Raw genomic sequence first — 17,412 nt, 5'->3', positions numbered from 1 at the left:
AAATCTGAATGAGGGAAAAGAGGGGAGGGAAAGGGGAGAGGGACTGACACATCTGGCTTTTAATTACTTTAAAATTATAGAAGCTCCTGTCTTCAGTTCTAGAGCTGTATGACAGATAGCTCTGCCCTGTTATACAGCACCGTTTTCCCCCTGCGGTGTGCAACGGGAGTCATAGTGCAAGTGTTGAACCAGGTGTCCATTTAGAGACAGGTCAACATTTTGGGGCATTTCACATGGTATCAGGATGGACCCGAGCTGTGCTAAATCCTTCAGCACTCCCAGTAACGGCTGCAATCACATCCTCTGCTTGATGACCACACAGCAGAGAAATTTGTTTCCCTAATGAGACAGACACTACAAGGTCACTTTTCTAAGAACGCCTCACAAATGTTGCGAGAAACACACACACACACACACAAATCAAATTATATCAGGTTTTCAGCTTCCGACATCCCCAAGTCTCAGAAAAATGAAGGACAGTCCTACGTGGCGTTAGGTCAATGGCAAGAGCAAGCTAGGCTTTTAAAGGTCCTGAAGTCTCAAAGAACTGGCAAGTCCCAGCAGTTTGTATTTTCAGGATACGGAGGGGAAGTCATTCATAGCTTAATTTTGACAGAGAGTTGGCATTAAAAGTAGCATGAGATACCAGGAACTCCCAGCCCTCATTCCTGCCCTCGGTCTTTCCAAGGAGATGATCCCAAGCTGCTATAAAGTGGTTGCAACACCATTAATTTTACAGCATCTGAACCAGCGCAAAATGACCAAATCTTGCTTTTTCCCTGACCTGAACCACAAAAGCCATTTCAGTAATTAAATGCTAAAGACAGACCAAGTATGCTCTGGGCTGTCAGCAGCAGAAGTTTAACACCATTTCATACCACAAATAAAATATTTGAGTTGCAAAGTGAGCCAAATCAGCATCAAATCCAAGCCAACACATTTTTTTTATTTATTTATTTGAGCTGCAAGCTACCGTGCCAAAAGATTTAGCAATCGCAAACCCTCTACCTCTGTGCTCTACAGTAGCTGGTAATAGAAACAGCACCTCCTGTGCGATGCAGGAACAGCACTTTCTGTGCTGTGCTTCATGGTGCATTGATGCTACCAGCTGCCAAAAATTCGCTACGTAACGCCAGTGCTACCCTGAGAAACCAAACACTAAGAGCTTAGAAATCCAGTGACACGGTCCTGCCGCTCAGCATCGCGGCCAGAGGGGAGGGGGGAAACACAGACCTTGTGCCAACGGTTTTCACTGTGTTCCAGGGCTCAAGTCACCCCCTGGTGCAATAACCAGCAGTGAGACCCCAAGGGCTACTGACCTCTGGCAGGCATGTGCACCCCCCCGCCGCTGCGCGCCCCGACGAACAGATGCGTTACCAGAAAGCAGCAGCATCCTCCCCGTCCCACAGCACCTCCAGCCTCTGCCCCCCCAGGGCCTGGCTTATGGGAAACAGCCTAAATGGCTGGGTGGGGTGGGCTGGGTGGGCTGGGCTGGGCTGGCACAGCTGAGCTGGGTTGGGTGGGCTGGGTGGGCACAGCTGAGTTGGGTGAGCTGGGTGGGCATGGCTGTGTTGGGTGGGCTGAGTGGGCATGGGTGGGCTGGGTGGGCTGACTGGGCACGGCTGAGCTGGGTGGGCTGAGTGGGCATGGGTGGGCTGGGTGGGCATGGCTGGGCATGGCTGAGTGGGCATGGGTGGGCTGAGTGGGCATGGCTGGGCATGGCTAGGTTGGGTGGGCTGAGTGGGCATGGCTGGGCATGGCTAGGTTGGGTGGGCTGAGTGGGCATGGGTGGGTATGGCTAGGCTGGGTGGGCTGAGTGGGCATGGGTGGGCTGAGTGGGCATGGCTGGGCATGGCTAGGTTGGGTGGGCTGAGTGGGCATGGGTGGGCATGGCTAGGCTGGGTGGGCTGAGTGGGCATGGGTGGGCTGAGTGGGCATGGCTGGGCATGGCTAGGTTGGGTGGGCTGAGTGGGCATGGGTGGGCTGAGTGGGCATGGCTGGGCATGGCTAGGTTGGGTGGGCTGAGTGGGCATGGGTGGGCATGGCTAGGCTGGGTGGGCTGAGTGGGCATGGGTGGGCTGAGTGGGCATGGCTGGGCATGGCTAGGTTGGGTGGGCTGAGTGGGCATGGGTGGGCTGAGTGGGCATGGCTGGGCATGGCTAGGTTGGGTGGGCTGAGTGGGCATGGGTGGGCTGAGTGGGCATGGCTGGGCATGGCTAGGTTGGGTGGGCTGAGTGGGCATGGGTGGGCTGGGTGGGCATGGCTGGGCATGGCTAGGTTGGGTGGGCTGAGTGGGCATGGGTGGGCTGAGTGGGCATGGCTGGGCATGGCTAGGTTGGGTGGGCTGAGTGGGCATGGGTGGGCTGAGTGGGCATGGCTGGGCATGGCTAGGTTGGGTGGGCTGAGTGGGCATGGGTGGGCTGAGTGGGCATGGCTGGGCATGGCTGAGCTGGGTGGGCTGAGTGGGCATGGGTGGGCTGGGTGGGCATGGCTGAGCTGGGTGGGCTGAGTGGGCATGGCTGGGCATGGCTAGGTTGGGTGGGCTGAGTGGGCATGGGTGGGCATGGCTAGGTTGGGTGGGCTGAGTGGGCATGGGTGGGCTGAGTGGGCATGGCTGGGCATGGCTAGGTTGGGTGGGCTGAGTGGGCATGGGTGGGCTGAGTGGGCATGGCTGGGCATGGCTGAGCTGGGTGGGCTGAGTGGGCATGGGTGGGCTGGGTGGGCATGGCTGAGCTGGGTGGGCTGAGTGGGCATGGCTGGGCATGGCTGAGCTGGGTGGGCTGAGTGGGCATGGCTGGGCATGGCTAGGTTGGGTGGGCTGAGTGGGCATGGGTGGGCATGGCTAGGTTGGGTGGGCTGAGTGGGCATGGGTGGGCTGAGTGGGCATGGCTGGGCATGGCTAGGTTGGGTGGGCTGAGTGGGCATGGGTGGGTATGGCTAGGCTGGGTGGGCTGAGTGGGCATGGGTGGGCTGAGTGGGCATGGCTGGGCATGGCTAGGTTGGGTGGGCTGAGTGGGCATGGGTGGGCTGAGTGGGCATGGCTGGGCATGGCTAGGTTGGGTGGGCTGAGTGGGCATGGGTGGGCATGGCTAGGCTGGGTGGGCTGAGTGGGCATGGGTGGGCTGAGTGGGCATGGCTGGGCATGGCTAGGTTGGGTGGGCTGAGTGGGCATGGGTGGGCTGAGTGGGCATGGCTGGGCATGGCTAGGTTGGGTGGGCTGAGTGGGCATGGGTGGGCATGGCTAGGCTGGGTGGGCTGAGTGGGCATGGGTGGGCTGAGTGGGCATGGCTGGGCATGGCTAGGTTGGGTGGGCTGAGTGGGCATGGGTGGGCTGAGTGGGCATGGCTGGGCATGGCTAGGTTGGGTGGGCTGAGTGGGCATGGGTGGGCTGAGTGGGCATGGCTGGGCATGGCTAGGTTGGGTGGGCTGAGTGGGCATGGGTGGGCTGGGTGGGCATGGCTGGGCATGGCTAGGTTGGGTGGGCTGAGTGGGCATGGGTGGGCTGAGTGGGCATGGCTGGGCATGGCTAGGTTGGGTGGGCTGAGTGGGCATGGGTGGGCTGAGTGGGCATGGCTGGGCATGGCTAGGTTGGGTGGGCTGAGTGGGCATGGGTGGGCTGAGTGGGCATGGCTGGGCATGGCTGAGCTGGGTGGGCTGAGTGGGCATGGGTGGGCTGGGTGGGCATGGCTGAGCTGGGTGGGCTGAGTGGGCATGGCTGGGCATGGCTGAGCTGGGTGGGCTGAGTGGGCATGGCTGGGCATGGCTAGGTTGGGTGGGCTGAGTGGGCATGGGTGGGCATGGCTAGGTTGGGTGGGCTGAGTGGGCATGGGTGGGCATGGCTAGGTTGGGTGGGCTGAGTGGGCACGGCTGAGCTGGGTGGGCTGAGTGGGCACAGCTGGTCTGGGTGGGCACGGCTGGGTGGGCTGAGTGGGCACTGCTGGGTGGGCACGGATGGGTGGGCACTGCTGGGTGGGCATGGCTGGGTGGGCTGAGTGGGCACTGCTGGGTGGGCACGGATGGGTGAGCACTGCTGGGTGGGCATGGCTGGGTGGGCTGAGTGGGCACAGCTGGGCTGAGTGGGCACTGCTGGGTGGGCACGGCTGGATGGGCACTGCTGGGTGGGCTGGGTGGGCACGGCTGGGCTGAGTGGGCACTGCTGGGTGGGCATGGCTGTGCCGTTGCCTCCCAAGAGCTCCCAGGGCACTAAACAAACCAACACGGTGCTCGGCGAGCGATTCCCGAGCTGCGGAGCCGCAGAGCCCAGCTCCGGCGCTGCTGAAGCACGGGCAGCCAGGCAATAGTGGTGATGCGGCAAAATGCTCGGGAAACCAATGAGAGAAAATGAGTTTATTTTTTAATCCACCTGCTTGAAAAAATTCTTTCCTGTGATAATCACTCTCTCAAGAAAATGAATTTCTTTTTTCCAGGGATCATTTCTCTTTTGTGGATTACCTTCACTTTCCTCTAAGCACCTTTGCAGAAGGATTCTCCCCGCAACTAAACTTAGGTAAAAGCTCCAACTCTGAGAGAATCGCTCCCCGATGTGCCAGTGAAAGCCGAGTCCATCCTCAAAACCCTTTAAATGCTTGTTTCTCTCTGCAGAACCTGCCCTTCCATCTCACTTTTTATTGCTTTGGAGGTTTTTTTGCACTGCCCTCTATTAATTTTCCAGAAAATCAGCTGTCTGATCACAAACATCTAAAATTATATTATTCACTGAAATACCCTCCTGTCCCTAACCCCAGCACCTCAGCCAGGCACTTGCCTGTGATGGGTGCTTTATATCCGTAGGGTCTCTTATAAGGATGAATGTCTTTTAATTAGATACAAATCATGCTCATTTATGGTTATTAGAGGTGATCTGCAAATCTTTATTCAGCAAATAACAGCCTTTTTACAGGCAGCTTAATTGCAATACCACCAGCGGTGAGCCGGAGCAGCTCTGCAAGCAGCAAAGCCCCTGTCGAGCAGGCAAGTGCCGGGAAGAAGCCGGTGTCGGTGCATTTCTTTGGTTTGCTGCTTCCCTCTTTCCCCAGCAGAGAAAGGAAAAACCACTGGAAATGGATGAGTGGCTTGATTTGTTATTGTCAGTAGTAGGGGAAAAGGAAAAAACAAAGCCTTAAGGTTGCAAAACAAAAACGAAACTGTGTGTACACATGTATATTTCGTGTATGTATGCACTGAAGGTATTTTGCAATCGCACATGACGTGGGAAGACACACCGAAGGCTCAGACAGGGGTGGGAAGGGGAGGTGAGGAGAAGAGGCGGGCGAGCAGGTACCCGAGCGGCCAGCCCCGTGCCCAGCGCAGCTCTTGGTTTTCAGCCACGCAACGTGCAGCGCCCGTTGCCCTGTGGCCGAGGGGTCCCTGCTGCCCACCGCTGTTCCCCGGGTCACACCACACCTTTGCGTAAAGTCCGCAGCTGAACTTCAGCTCACCTCTGCCCATCAGCTTTTCCTTGCCCGTTAATTATTCCCAGGCTCCGTGCAGATGAGAGATGGGGCAAAAACCGATGAGCCAAGGCAGGGGCTGCTCTCCAGGGAGCAGAATCCTGCTCCCCACCTCCGGGACGGTTTTCTGTGGGATGGAGCAGACCGACAGCGTGTAGCTGAGGACTAAGCAGGCAGAGTCGGGCTTTTGCTGCATCTCGGGGACAAACTCCATCCCCACCGGGCACAGAAGGGACAGCACATCAGAACAGGCAGCCTCAGGATGCGGTGCCAGGAGACGATGCTTCCACTAGCTTTGCTGGGGGGCTGAGACCCGGCTGCACGAAATCAGGGGATGTCTGACCCCCCCAGACAGGGGGACCCACACCCCCTCGTTCCCCATGCACAGGCTCTCGGGACAGGGGCCTCCTCTGCTGGGCCAGGAGAAGCCAAGGGTAGGGACTGGGGTCTGACTAGCAGGGAGAGTGCAAACAAGGGGGGGGTGTCCCCAGCCCTGACACGCTGCAGGAGAGGGGATGCAGGGGACAAGGATGGAAGCGCAGGGGGATTCCCAGCCTTCAGCTCTTGCCCAGAAATCCCATTTGGTAAAAGCCCCTGGCAAAGCTCAGGGATGACGGCTCCCGAGAGCATGGCAGGAGGGGAACCAGCTCCCACCTGCCTGTTGCAGCACCCATCGGAGCCCGGCACAGCGCAGCAGCAGAGCCGGCCCAGGAGGCTGGGGCCAGCGGGGAGGGGAGCTGCTGGGTTATAAAACCCACCCGGGCACACAGCGTTCACACCACAGCGACCGAGAGCCACCGCCGGCAGACGGCCACCCCACCTCCCACAGCGATGCAGGTGCTCAGACACCTCTCACCTGACTTTTGCTGTTCTTGGAATGAAAAAGCCAAAGAGATGCAGCCTGTCTAGCATTTTCTGTTACTTTTACTATGCTGAAAAGAAGCAAAGATTATATTTTTTTTCCCCACTTTTTCCCTTTCAACTTAGCAGTGCAGGGGGGAGAGGGGACGCACAGGATGAGCAGTCCAGGGAGAAACAAGCGTTTGGGAATGTTTAGTGCAGATGAGGGAAAGCTCAAGGGCTGAACCAGGGGCTCTTGCACCTCTTCACTTAACAAGAATATTGGAGAGAGCCCAGCCAGCGAAGGGAATTGCAGCTGCTTAGAACAGCGTTAGGGTAACGTTGAGCTGCGCGAGACGGAGGTGACAGCCTGCACCGGTGCTGGGGACCGCTGGAAGAGGCACGTCCAGCCCCACCGGCTGCCAGCAGAGGAGCTGGTGCAGCAGCGTTCAGGGGCAGCACTGATCCTGACAGCTCAGCCCTGGGGAGGAGGGGAAGGTTCAACAGGCCGTTGGAAACGAGCACTGTAGCTGCCTGCGCTCCTGCAGGGCTTCCCGACGGGATGGAGCCAGGCTGGGGCTGGAACAGCACTCATCGCAGTTGGCCTGGGCACAGCCAGGGGCTGCTGAGCCCCCAGACCCTGGCAGGGGACCCCAACCTGACCCTCCTGCACACCCGGGATGAGGAGCTGGCCAAGGCAGAGATCGGGGTGCTGGCCACCATCCTGGCTGTAGCGACCGTAGGCAACGTGGGGGTGCTGCTGGCGATGTACCGCCTGAGGAAGAAGATGAGCCGGATGCATCTCTTCATCTTGCACCTGGGGCTGACCGACCTGGGTGTTGCGCTTTTCCAGGTGCTACCGCAGATGATCTGGGAAGTGACATACCGCTTCTTGGGGCCAGACCCACTCTGCAGGGCAGTCAAGTACCTGCAGGTGCTGAGCATGTTCGCCTCCACCTACATGCTCATTGTGATGACGCTGGACCGCTACATGGCCGTGTGCCACCCGCTGCACACCCTGCAGCAGCCCAGCCGCCAGGCCTACGTGATGATCGGGGCTACGTGGCTGCTCAGCTGCCTGCTTAGCCTGCCCCAGATCTTCATCTTCTCCCTGCGGGAGGTGCGCCAGGGCTCGGGGGTGCTGGACTGCTGGGCAGACTTCAGGTACCCATGGGGAGCCCGAGCCTACATCACCTGGACCACACTGTGCATCTTCATCCTGCCCGTCGGCATCCTCACTGTCTGCTACAGCCTCATCTGCTACGAGATCTGCAAGAATCTCAAGGGCAAGACCCAGAGTGGTGCCCCCAGCACGGGGGGCCCTGCAGCAGCTTCCCTTCCTGCCCCTTGCTCCTCTGAGAAGAGCGGCCAGGGCCCCAGTGGGCAGCCCTCGCGGGTCAGCAGTGTGCGTACCATCTCCCGTGCCAAGATCCGCACGGTGAAGATGACCTTTGTCATCGTGGTGGCCTACGTCGCCTGCTGGGCACCATTTTTCAGCATGCAGATGTGGTCAGTGTGGGACGAGGATGCTCCTGATGACGGTGAGTAGCGGTGGGGATGCTGGGCTGCAGCCCAGAGCAGGCACAGAGCCCTGGGCATCCAAGACACACAGCACGCTCGTTGCATTTTTAACAAACAAGAGCTGTCTGTTATTTTGTCATTTTAAAAATCATGGGGGAAGCTGTACTTTTGCTCCCCAGTAGTAATTATAGAAAACTGTTTGCAGAGTCAAATCTTTGCTCTCACCAGAGAAACACTGAAAAGCAATGGCTCCTGACCGTCACCTCTAGGGATGTGTAAACATGTGGGATCATCTTTGCCGTGTGTGTCTCCTCCTCCATGTGGGAATTTGCTCGAGGAGCTGCTGTGTTTGGTATGTGACTGCAGGGAGGGTTTTAGCTGTGCCTGCTGCTCCCATCCTCTGCCAGGATTGCCTCACGGAGCAGCCGTGCTGCTGGAGCGGGTCCTTCACACGTAGCCTGGAGTGCCTGTACGGCTTTTGCTGAGCCAGCAGCAGAGGTTTCAGAGGCAGATTTCCATTTCCATAAGTTGATTTCTGCTGGAATTTTCAGCAGCTCTCCTAGCCTGTTCGTGGGTAGAAGGAACTTTATCCAAGACTGAAAGGCCTCTGGGAGATGCTCTGGCCAGCAAACAGGCTGAAGGAAGGTCCAAAAGCTGCTGGGTCTCATGTCCCAGCACCCCCTGACGATGTGCTCCGGGGGCGCCCTGTGATGGTACATCACCCACCTGCAGCCCTCAGCCCGGGGCAGAGCCTGGCTCTGTCTGCCACGCTGCAAACTCTCCTACCCAAAGACGTGTCAGTCAGATGGGAATGGGACAAGGGACACATGCCCAAGTGAAAAAGAGCCCCAAGGGTCCTGCCCATTGCGCACTGGGACCCTGCCCAGGTTGGTGGATGTTTCAGCTCTCTCCCTTGCCTTCCCAGACTCCACCAACGTGGCTTTCACCATCACCATGCTGCTGGGCAGCCTCAGCAGCTGCTGCAACCCCTGGATCTACATGTTCTTCAGCGGGCACCTGCTCCAGGATGCAGCACGTTGCCTGTCCTGCTGGGGTGGCCCCCGGCCCGGGCTGCGGAGACAGGCCTCCACCGGGAGCCTCTGCAGCAGGAAAACCACCATCCTGAGCCACAGCCACCACCCCAGCCCCACTGGCCTCCCCCTGCGTGGGGGCAGCGCCAGGGACTTCTACCCACCCTGCGAGGAGGTGGTGACCGAGTCCGGCACGCTCTAGGCTGGAGCAGTGGCTGGTCCCGGGGCACATCCCTCCACTGGGGACAGCTGCCACCAGATGTGGCACCACAAACTTCACCTCGGCAGAGGTGTGTCCCTCCCCCCCTGGTAGCATCTCGTTTTGCAGAAGGCTACGTGCTTATCCCGGAAAACATCACTGTCCACCTGGCTGCCGTCTGCTCGCTGCTGCACGCGCTGCATCTGCTGTGAGCATCGGGGGAGATGGACAGAGCCCCGACATCCGTGTCCTGCCCACAGCATCCACCTCCCCCGCCTGCTGGGGAGGCTTTTGCTGCCTGGCTGCTCTGCCCCAGCCATGCCTCGCAACCTGGGTATCTGCCAGGGGATGCTGCACCAGCCTGTGCTCCTGGAGGGGCTTGAGCTCTGGGTGTTTGACAGATGCCAGTGAAGCAGCCTGAGCACAGCGGGAGGCAACGTGGCTACATCTGCTCCAGAGCTCCCTGCAAGCAAGTTACTCATCTCCCATCCTCAAGGCTTTGCAGTCGGAACAGACAGACAAAGGCACAGCTTTCCCATGCCCTGGGGCACAGCACGCTCTCCCCTCTGTGCTGACGGGCAGGTCTGGAGCCAGACCCCCTGCCCACCTCCCCAGGGCCAGGGATGGGGCTGGAACAAAACCCACAGGGCAAAAACATCCTCTCCTGCTGTGCGCAGCTGTCCGGCTACCACACAGCAGCATTGCGCTGCGCTGATGCAGGCATCCCAAATCCAGCACTGGCACCACCAAAGAGCTGCTCGGAGCAGCCCTCGCCCAGCTCCAGCTTGCCCAGGCAGATCCTGCCACCCTCTGTGTTCTGGCACTTTCCATCAGGTTCGCTCACAGCCCCCAGCCGCTGCGTGGGGCTGCTTCATGCTGTTCAACAGCTGCTGCATCCCATTAAAGAGCTGCTCTCAAACCGCTGACGCTTTTGTCTTATTTAGCAGAGATCAGAGTGCTGAAGCCACCCAGGGCTCAGAGATGGCTTCAGGGAACTTGGGAGCACAGAGGAGGGGTGGCTGGCAGCCAGGAACAAGCCATGGCCCTGCAGTCCCAGCCTGGCCCCTGCCCTTCTCCCTGCGTGTTGTGGGTCTCCCAGAAGCTGGTTTGTTCCAGAAGCAAGCGTCAGGCAGGCAAGAGCATCCATTTGCTCTGGAGGTTGAGCTCAAAAGCTGCTGATGGGGGATGTACGTGTGCCTCCGTGAGTACCAAAGGTACCAAATTCCCTGCAAGCAAGGTGCATTATGCCCTCTATTATCACAGGCTAAGCCTGTGAAAATAAGACATTTTGAAATGAGGTATTTTGAAAATAAGATACTTTGAAATTATTTTCATTTTTTTATCACCAAGCATTTGAATCAGATTTTTTCCAGAAACTCCCACTAGCTGGTTTTGGCCTCATCTCCCATTCCATAAACACACCTCTCCTGCCCTCTAGCAATGTTTCCAGAGATTGTTTGGGGTTTTGAACCTTTTCCTTCATGGGCCATTCTAGCTGGGCTGGATCTGCACAAGGTTGTAAGACCAGGAGTGCCTGACCCCCCAGGACCAACACCAAATCCATCATCTCACAACCTTGCACTGAAGCGCATCACTGTTGAGTCAGTTTGAAACGCACCTGGGGCGGCTCCATCCCTGACGGAGGGGGCTCCATCCCCCTTAGAGCTCCCAGCTACGGCACAGCTTCCCTTTCCTCAGCACTTGGAAAGCTTATTTCTTGAAAAATCCTAAGTAACAAAATGCAAAGTGATGGGGAGGAACCAGCTCCATTCGCAGCCGCAGAGCGAGGCCAGCGAGCCAGAGCTGCAGGCAGGGCTGGCCAGGCACTGGCTCTCCTGAAGCTCAGGAGCATGAAGGTGACCTGACAAATGCAATCATGACAAGCAGGGGAAGCAGCACCTCCGAGAAGATAACAGCCTTCCCAGCACATCCAGCTCACAATCCCAAGCTTATCTCTGCAAGCTCCAGAGTCCCCAGCTCCGTGCTGTTAGAGAAAATTGCAGCGCTGTATGTCAAGTCCCCTGGAAATTAAGCCAGTATTTAAGGAAAATGTGACACACAGCGTGGGATCACAGGGGGGGTCAGTGGCCTGTGCCCCAGCGCAGGGCACCAACTCCCCTCCACAGCTCTGCAGGCATCGCTCAGCTGGGGGAGCCCAGCCCCCACACCCAGGGCACTTGGTGCAGGGACAAAGCAGGACAAGCAAAAGGTGGGAGACAGGGAATGCCACCCCTTCCCACAAGATGCAGCGGGGCTTGACTTGCCTGTGCTTACATGGAGACCTGCGGTCAAGTCCTGTGCCCCTCACAGCCCAGGTCCTCCACTTGAGGAGGGGGGATATAAATCCCCGGGGAAGCCCTGGGCTGTTTGCCACCTGGGATGATGACTACGGCTTTCAGCTGGGGGAGGAAGCTCCCTGGCAGGGTCACCCTCCTTCCCTGGCATCCCCCTCGATGCGTGGCTGGGGGTCAAGCCACCTGCATGGGCACCCCAGGCCAGCTCTGAGGGCAACGAGGGCTTGGAAGACTTTGAGCCTCAAAGGAAAAGGTGTGCAGGGGAGGGTGATGAATCAGGGCTTGTCAGGCAGCGAGAGCCAAGCTGGTGAAGGAGCTGGATTTAAACGGATTTTATGACAGCGATCAGCAAAGAAAGTGTCATTCAGAGGAGACGCCAGCCTATTTGGGTGGATGTTTTGAAGACCGCTACATTTCCCTCCACAGACTACATCCTGAAGGGCAGGGGGGGTGTTTCATTTGCTTTCATGAAATGAGAGAAAGGGCCATCACACAAAACTGGAGAGCACATTTCAGCCTGGGCAGGAGGAACGCTTCCCGGCGCCATCCCACACTCAGCAGCCTTCAGGAACAGTGATGTATTTAAGTAAAATACCAAGCAAATTGTATCGGTGGGTTGACGTGTGACAAGGAATAAAAGCTGGCCAGCATCAGCCCGTGCCAGGCGCTGACGGAGGCGAGGGGAAGGGGAAGCCCTGGCCGTGTGGCTGCGGGGGTCTTTAGCCATCCCCCCCGTGCTGGTAGCAGTCTGACCCGAAACCCTGCCAGCAGCATCCCGGCTGTCACAGCTTCACCTCAGTGTACTCGATCGACTTGGATGCCACAGGGCTGGAGCAGTGCCAGAAATCTGCTTTCTTCTTCTTTGGGTCCACATTGACATAGTCTGCCCCCGTCTTCATGTTCTCGTAGTCCGCGGCGCAGCCTGGCATGCAGCCTTTCCCCGGGAAGACCAGGGACGTGTAATTGAGGTTTTCTTCTGAGTGAGAGCCCTGCAGAAGCAGGAACAAACCCCAGGTCAGGCACAAGCATCCACCCGGGGTGGCTTTGCCCTTGAACCCCCGGGAGGGCGTGCAGCCATTCCGGGTGCCTGGCTTGTGCCCAGAGGGCTCCCTGGCACCGGGGGATGCTTCCCTCTAAGTAGGCAACGCTGCGTAAGGGGTGACAGCCCCCACCCTAGCCCCACCGCTGGTATTTCAGTACAGTCCCGTGCATCTGCCCCCTTGCTGCTGCTCTGTGGGTCTGGAGCTGGGCAGAGGCTGTGCCGGCAGCGGCCAGCACCTCCGCTGCAGTGGCTGGGGTTGCTTTCGGTGACGGCTGGGTCCCTGCGGCCGTACCTGCGGGCAGGAGGGGCTGCTCTCCGAGTCCTCCGAGGTCTCTGAAGATGTGTCATGGCTCCCTAAAAACCAGAAGCGTTATCACCTCCATCGCTACTTGGGGGAGTTAAAGGTGGGGAAAGAAAAAGGGGAAAAAAAGCAAATGCACTCAAGACTGAAAATTGAAAATCCAAGAAGCATCAGTGTGATCCCTGCCTTCTCCATCCCCCTGGTGGGAACTGGGCAGGGAAAGCCCAGGGGAGGCAGGAGGCAACTGGAATTGCCAGTGGCTGTTGTGCTCACCCTTTGCCCCACCACTCGCTCCCTCTCCCGCCCCAAGGCCACCAGACGAGGGTCTCCACAGCTGGTTAAGGAAGCGAGTATTGCCCAAATGCAATACCAGGCACGTAGAGCCATGTGCCAGCACAGAACGCGGCTGGCACAGGGTGCCCTTACCTGCATAGGCCGGTGTGTGCACCCCCTGCCCTGCCGCCGAAGGGGGGGCGGGCGGCCAGGGCTGTGCTGCAGGGCTGCTGCTCGCCTGCTTGCTGCAGGAGTGGCTGGCTGCAACCAAGAGGCAGGTTAGCATCCCGCTCCAGCCGGGATGGAGGTGTCCGACACCCCACACACCCCATGCCCCACACCCCCACCCACCCCCGACCCTCAGCGCTGCCCCACAGCAAAGCCACACGAGCCGCTGGCACAGCAGTCATCGTTATTATGTATTGGAGCAGGCAAGTATCTATCAATTCAATTAGCGAGATGGTTAAGTGCACGTGCTATTCTCCCATGATGAACGACTCCAGTGTTAAATCACGGCATCTGGGCCTCTTCCCATGCAAGTTCGAAATTAGTTTGACCCGTGGGGCCGAGCAGAGCTTCTTTCTGCACAAACGTGGGCAGCAGTGCTGCGTGAGAGCTTCCCTGCTGGCAGCTGTAGCATCATCTGAATGAATATTTTGCAAAGGGATTCTGATGGTGTTTTTCCACCACCTTACTAACAAAAGCAATAAAAAGAAAATGTTTTTGAAACAACAAAAGGCTGTATAGCCCTGTCCGGTACTGCCCACACCGTTACAGCTGCTCACACAGCGCTATGGGGCAGCCCCCCCCGGCCGCAGCCTGGCCCCAGCACAGCGAGGGGGTCAGTCCCTGCCATGGTCCCATGCTGGTGCCCAGCCCACCTGGGGGTCCGGCGGGTCCCTGGGGGGGCCCAGCTCCCATGCTCACCCCACATGGGCTCCGCAGCAGCACTGGCTGCTCCCCAGAGCGGGAGCGAGAAGCGGACCCAGAGCAGGGACGTGGTTGTGCTTTACGAACTGGGGGATGCTGAAGCGTTGGGCAAATGCTTCTCACCAAGCTGGACGATTGGGAGCGAGAACGAGGAGCATGACAGGTACAGTGACCAGACAGAAAATTACCTATTTTCCTGCTGAGCATGATGTAAAGTGTCAGCAAAAGAAGAGCATATAGGATCAAGGTGACAGCTGAGATGGTAACAAGCACCCACCTGAACAAGAGAAAAATATTTTGTCTAAGTGAAAGACATCACCGAATTATTTTGAGTCTTTCAGGTACCGTTTGCCATTGCTTCAAAGCACGTTTTAGACCAAGGTTTGCTGGTACAGTATCGGGGTTTGGTTTTTGTCTTTAAGGCAATGTGCCCGAAAATCTGGGGTTTCATTTTCAAAAATAACTAGCGCTCCTTGCACTTTTTTTTTTGGTTTGTTTTTTTGGTTTGTTTTTGTTTTTGTTTTGGGTGCCCACCGTAAGAAGGGTTTTGCAAAGCCTCGTTGCCAGCGGGGTTGTGCTGCAGGGTTGAAGCTGCAACTATGGCTCCTGCCAGAATCACAAGCCCTTTCCAAGCCCTGCGCCTGCGTGTCTGCTCAGCGGGGCCGTCCAGTGATGACACGCAATTGCCCTCAGCACAGCGAGAAGCAGGCGCGGTGCCAGCAGCCATGGGGGCTGCAGCATCCCTGTGCTCTACCACCGCTCCGGGGCACGTGGCACGGCGTCCCCGAGGGCTGGGAGCCTTCGCCGAAAGGTGCCCCCCGTAGCAGCCGTCATCCTCCCACCTTAGGGTGCTTCCCTTGCTGCAGGGGGGTACCAAGGGCTGCCTGCGGCTCCCGAGCCCGGCATGCTGTACTCACCACTCGCAAGCGCTCATCCTTCCTGGAGGCGTCCCGGTGGTGCCCAGCGGAGCGCGGGAGGGCTCAGGGGGCACAGGGAGAGGCAGCCGGCCCTGGTGACAATCAACCAAAATGGTCCCATTGACACCGGAGGAATTTTGGCAGTGTGCTTAACCGTAAATGTTACAACTAATGTATCCGTGACGTTACCGAGCTGCACGACGCTGCGCTATGTGGTTTAGCTACTAGTAGAACACTGCAATGTGTAGTCTAGCTACTAAGGAGATAAGAACCGGTCCGAAACCAAGACATGAGCCAAGAGTGCTGAAACAGGGCCAGGAGAAGAGAAGGTCATGAAAAGGATGAGAAGAAAAGGAAGATGATGATTAAGAAGAAAGGAGGAAGATGTTCCAACCCCTCGACCCGTTACACCACATGTAACATAGCGCACAGACATAAGTAGTTTTTTGAACTGTAATGAGTATTCTAATAGTTTCTCAAAATGCCACTAATATGTATAGATCGGCCCTATAAAGATGAACCACGAACAAAGTCGGTGTGCATGTTGGGCGGAACCTATCCCTCCACATTTGGCACCGAAATGCTGTCGAACACTCAAAATCAGGCATTAGAGAGTTTTGTCTTTGATTTTTCAGTATCACCACTGGGCTTCATGCTGCTCCACATCAATTTGAAAGCAGCGGTCTGACATCGTGGAGCTAAAATAAAAGTACCCAGCCTTCCCTCTGCGGGAGGCTCCTACCGTGCGGGCGAGCATCTCTCATCGCCACAGGCTCTCCCTGCTGTTACCACTGAGCTTAATGGTTCCATATACCACCCTAGTGTACCTGCAACATGCCTGGAGCTTCTGGGCTCCACCGGGGTGCTGATAGTAACAAGAACTGAAATTTACTCTTCTTTCTTTAATCCTCTCTCACATTTCTTTTTTTTTTTTTTTTCTTTTTCTTTAAAATCCACAAAAAAATACTTGATAATTCTAATCTGGAAAAAAACCCCAACCCATAGAAGAAAGTAACCAAAAGAAGGACACAGGTTTGGTGTCAAGCTCTTGCATCAGTCAAGATCCAGACAGAAAGTTCAGGGGCCCTTCACCACCTCTGCATTTGGAACACCTCGGATTTAATTCCAGGTGAGCGCTTAAATCCTATTGAAGTTCGGGAGACTTAAGGCACATAATCAGAAAACACACACGCCTGAACTGGGCCCCTTGGCTTGGGGCTTTCGGCCAGGATCCTGAAGAGATTTACAATAAGGGACAGCAACGGAGGACGCTCGTTTTGTGAGCTTTCACTTGCAAAAACGCACTTTACATTTTCACTCAGTGCCTATATACTTATTAATTATATATGGCTAACATGAGGAGATATTTGCAACTAAAGCTTTGATACGATGATTAAAGGAGCCATAATAATATGATTGATAGGCTGATAGATAGATAGATAGTTAGAGCAAAGGCATCACCCGTCCTATGGACCAGATTCTATAATTTCCTCTATGACATATTTCTAAGAGTAATTCATCAAAAGCTTTTTACGATAAGCTCCCCAGTCTCCTGTGGAATTCCACTTACCCCACCAGGTTGGCCACTGCCAAGCTAAAAGTCCGTTTCTTGCCGGAATTTCCCCCCTCCCTTATTGAACTGCTCTGTCCCCCAATATCCTACTCAGCCGGCTGTCATTCTTAAATGGCTCATTTCCTACTGTGGGGCGGGAGACGCTGCTGCGGCAGATAACAATCTGAAAAATGAGCTGTTCAAAAGGAAATTGCAAAAGAAGACCCAAATCCAAATATCAGTAGCAGGCAGCTTCTTTGCTGAGATGGGGTACGGCCAGATCGAAGAGGTGATATGCATATGCGTATTGAAATGTCTATTTTGAAGATAACAGCTAGTAAGATGCTGGCAGCATGTACTTTTTTGGTGTGCCAGGTAATCTGCTGTGAGCCTCCCCCCCGCCTCCAGCCCCCAAGATATTAACCCTTTCTCAAGCAAAACGCCTTATTGAAATCAATCAAGGCTTGTAAAAAGCTCCTACTCGGCTGGTTACCGACTAGTAAATTCAAGATGTCTACCCTCCGTCTAAAGGCAAGCAAAATTGTGGAAATGCCTCAAATTATTTTAATCCTGTTGGAGTCCAGCTTTGCTGCCCCAGGTTAAGGCTAAAGCTTGGGCTGGCAGTGACACATCCCTGCAGGCATCCTTCAGACGCAGACACCAAACCCAGCTCTCGCCCTGATGAACAACCCCGCTGCTTCCCAAGTCATCCCGTCGATGGAGCGCAATATCCAGCCACGTTTTACCTGGGAGACCAGAGCTTTCTGCACCTTCCCTCTCCTGCAGGACTGGAGCAGCCAGGGCCTTGGACGGAGCCGGAGTTAAGGATGTTTTGGCAGCATTTTCGGTGGCCATGCAGCTGGAGGGGTCCGGCAGGGAAGAAGGGCTTGCCAGCTCGGTGCCGGATGCGGTCTCGCTCTACCCCGATGGTGATGGCAGGAACAAGCCCACATGAGGCTCCATGGCGCTTCCTCTCTGTCAGCTGGCTCATTTAAATATATTTGGGTGTTTCTGTGCTGTTCTGTGGCCATTTCTGCTCCAGGGCAGAAGCGTATCCCTCTA

The 17,412-nt window shown here is 56.5% G+C and overlaps 2 protein-coding genes across 2 annotated transcripts; one reads left to right on the top strand and one right to left on the bottom strand.

The window, feature by feature from the left end:
• The first annotated feature begins 6,852 nt into the window (after positions 1 to 6,852).
• On the top strand, positions 6,853 to 9,044 carry AVPR1B (arginine vasopressin receptor 1B). Its single transcript, XM_037410725.1, has 2 exons — positions 6,853 to 7,831; positions 8,737 to 9,044. The coding sequence occupies exons 1-2, from the start codon at positions 6,853 to 6,855 to the stop codon at positions 9,042 to 9,044; spliced, it is 1,287 nt and encodes a 428-aa protein (XP_037266622.1).
• Positions 9,045 to 11,585: 2,541 nt separating this feature from the next.
• On the bottom strand, positions 11,586 to 17,249 carry RHEX (regulator of hemoglobinization and erythroid cell expansion). The gene is made up of 6 exons (XM_037410580.1): positions 17,097 to 17,249; positions 14,799 to 14,890; positions 14,070 to 14,158; positions 13,105 to 13,212; positions 12,670 to 12,731; positions 11,586 to 12,324 (listed from the first exon to the last, which is right to left on the bottom strand). Exons 2-6 carry the CDS (start codon positions 14,813 to 14,815, stop codon positions 12,118 to 12,120), a joined length of 483 nt encoding a protein of 160 aa, XP_037266477.1. The 5' UTR covers positions 14,816 to 14,890; positions 17,097 to 17,249; the 3' UTR covers positions 11,586 to 12,117.
• Positions 17,250 to 17,412: the final 163 nt, after the last annotated feature.

This window comes from Falco rusticolus, chromosome 17 (genome assembly GCF_015220075.1).
Source record: "Falco rusticolus isolate bFalRus1 chromosome 17, bFalRus1.pri, whole genome shotgun sequence".
NCBI lineage: Eukaryota > Metazoa > Chordata > Aves > Falconiformes > Falconidae > Falco > Falco rusticolus.
Note: the sequence above shows the minus strand (reverse complement) of the source record. Positions and strands in the feature narration are given on the sequence as shown.

Coding starts and splice junctions, on each gene's coding strand:
- AVPR1B (XM_037410725.1), top strand. CDS start 6,853: ATGGAGCCAGGCTGGGGCTGGAACAGCACTCATCGCAGTTGGCCTGGG. Junction 7,832..8,736: donor CGAGGATGCTCCTGATGACG/GTGAGTAGCGGT, acceptor TTGCCTTCCCAG/ACTCCACCAACGTGGCTTTC.
- RHEX (XM_037410580.1), bottom strand. Junction 13,213..14,069: donor CATGCTCAGCAGGAAAATAG/GTAATTTTCTGT, acceptor TCTTGGTTGCAG/CCAGCCACTCCTGCAGCAAG. Junction 12,325..12,669: donor GCAGCCCCTCCTGCCCGCAG/GTACGGCCGCAG, acceptor CTGCTTCTGCAG/GGCTCTCACTCAGAAGAAAA.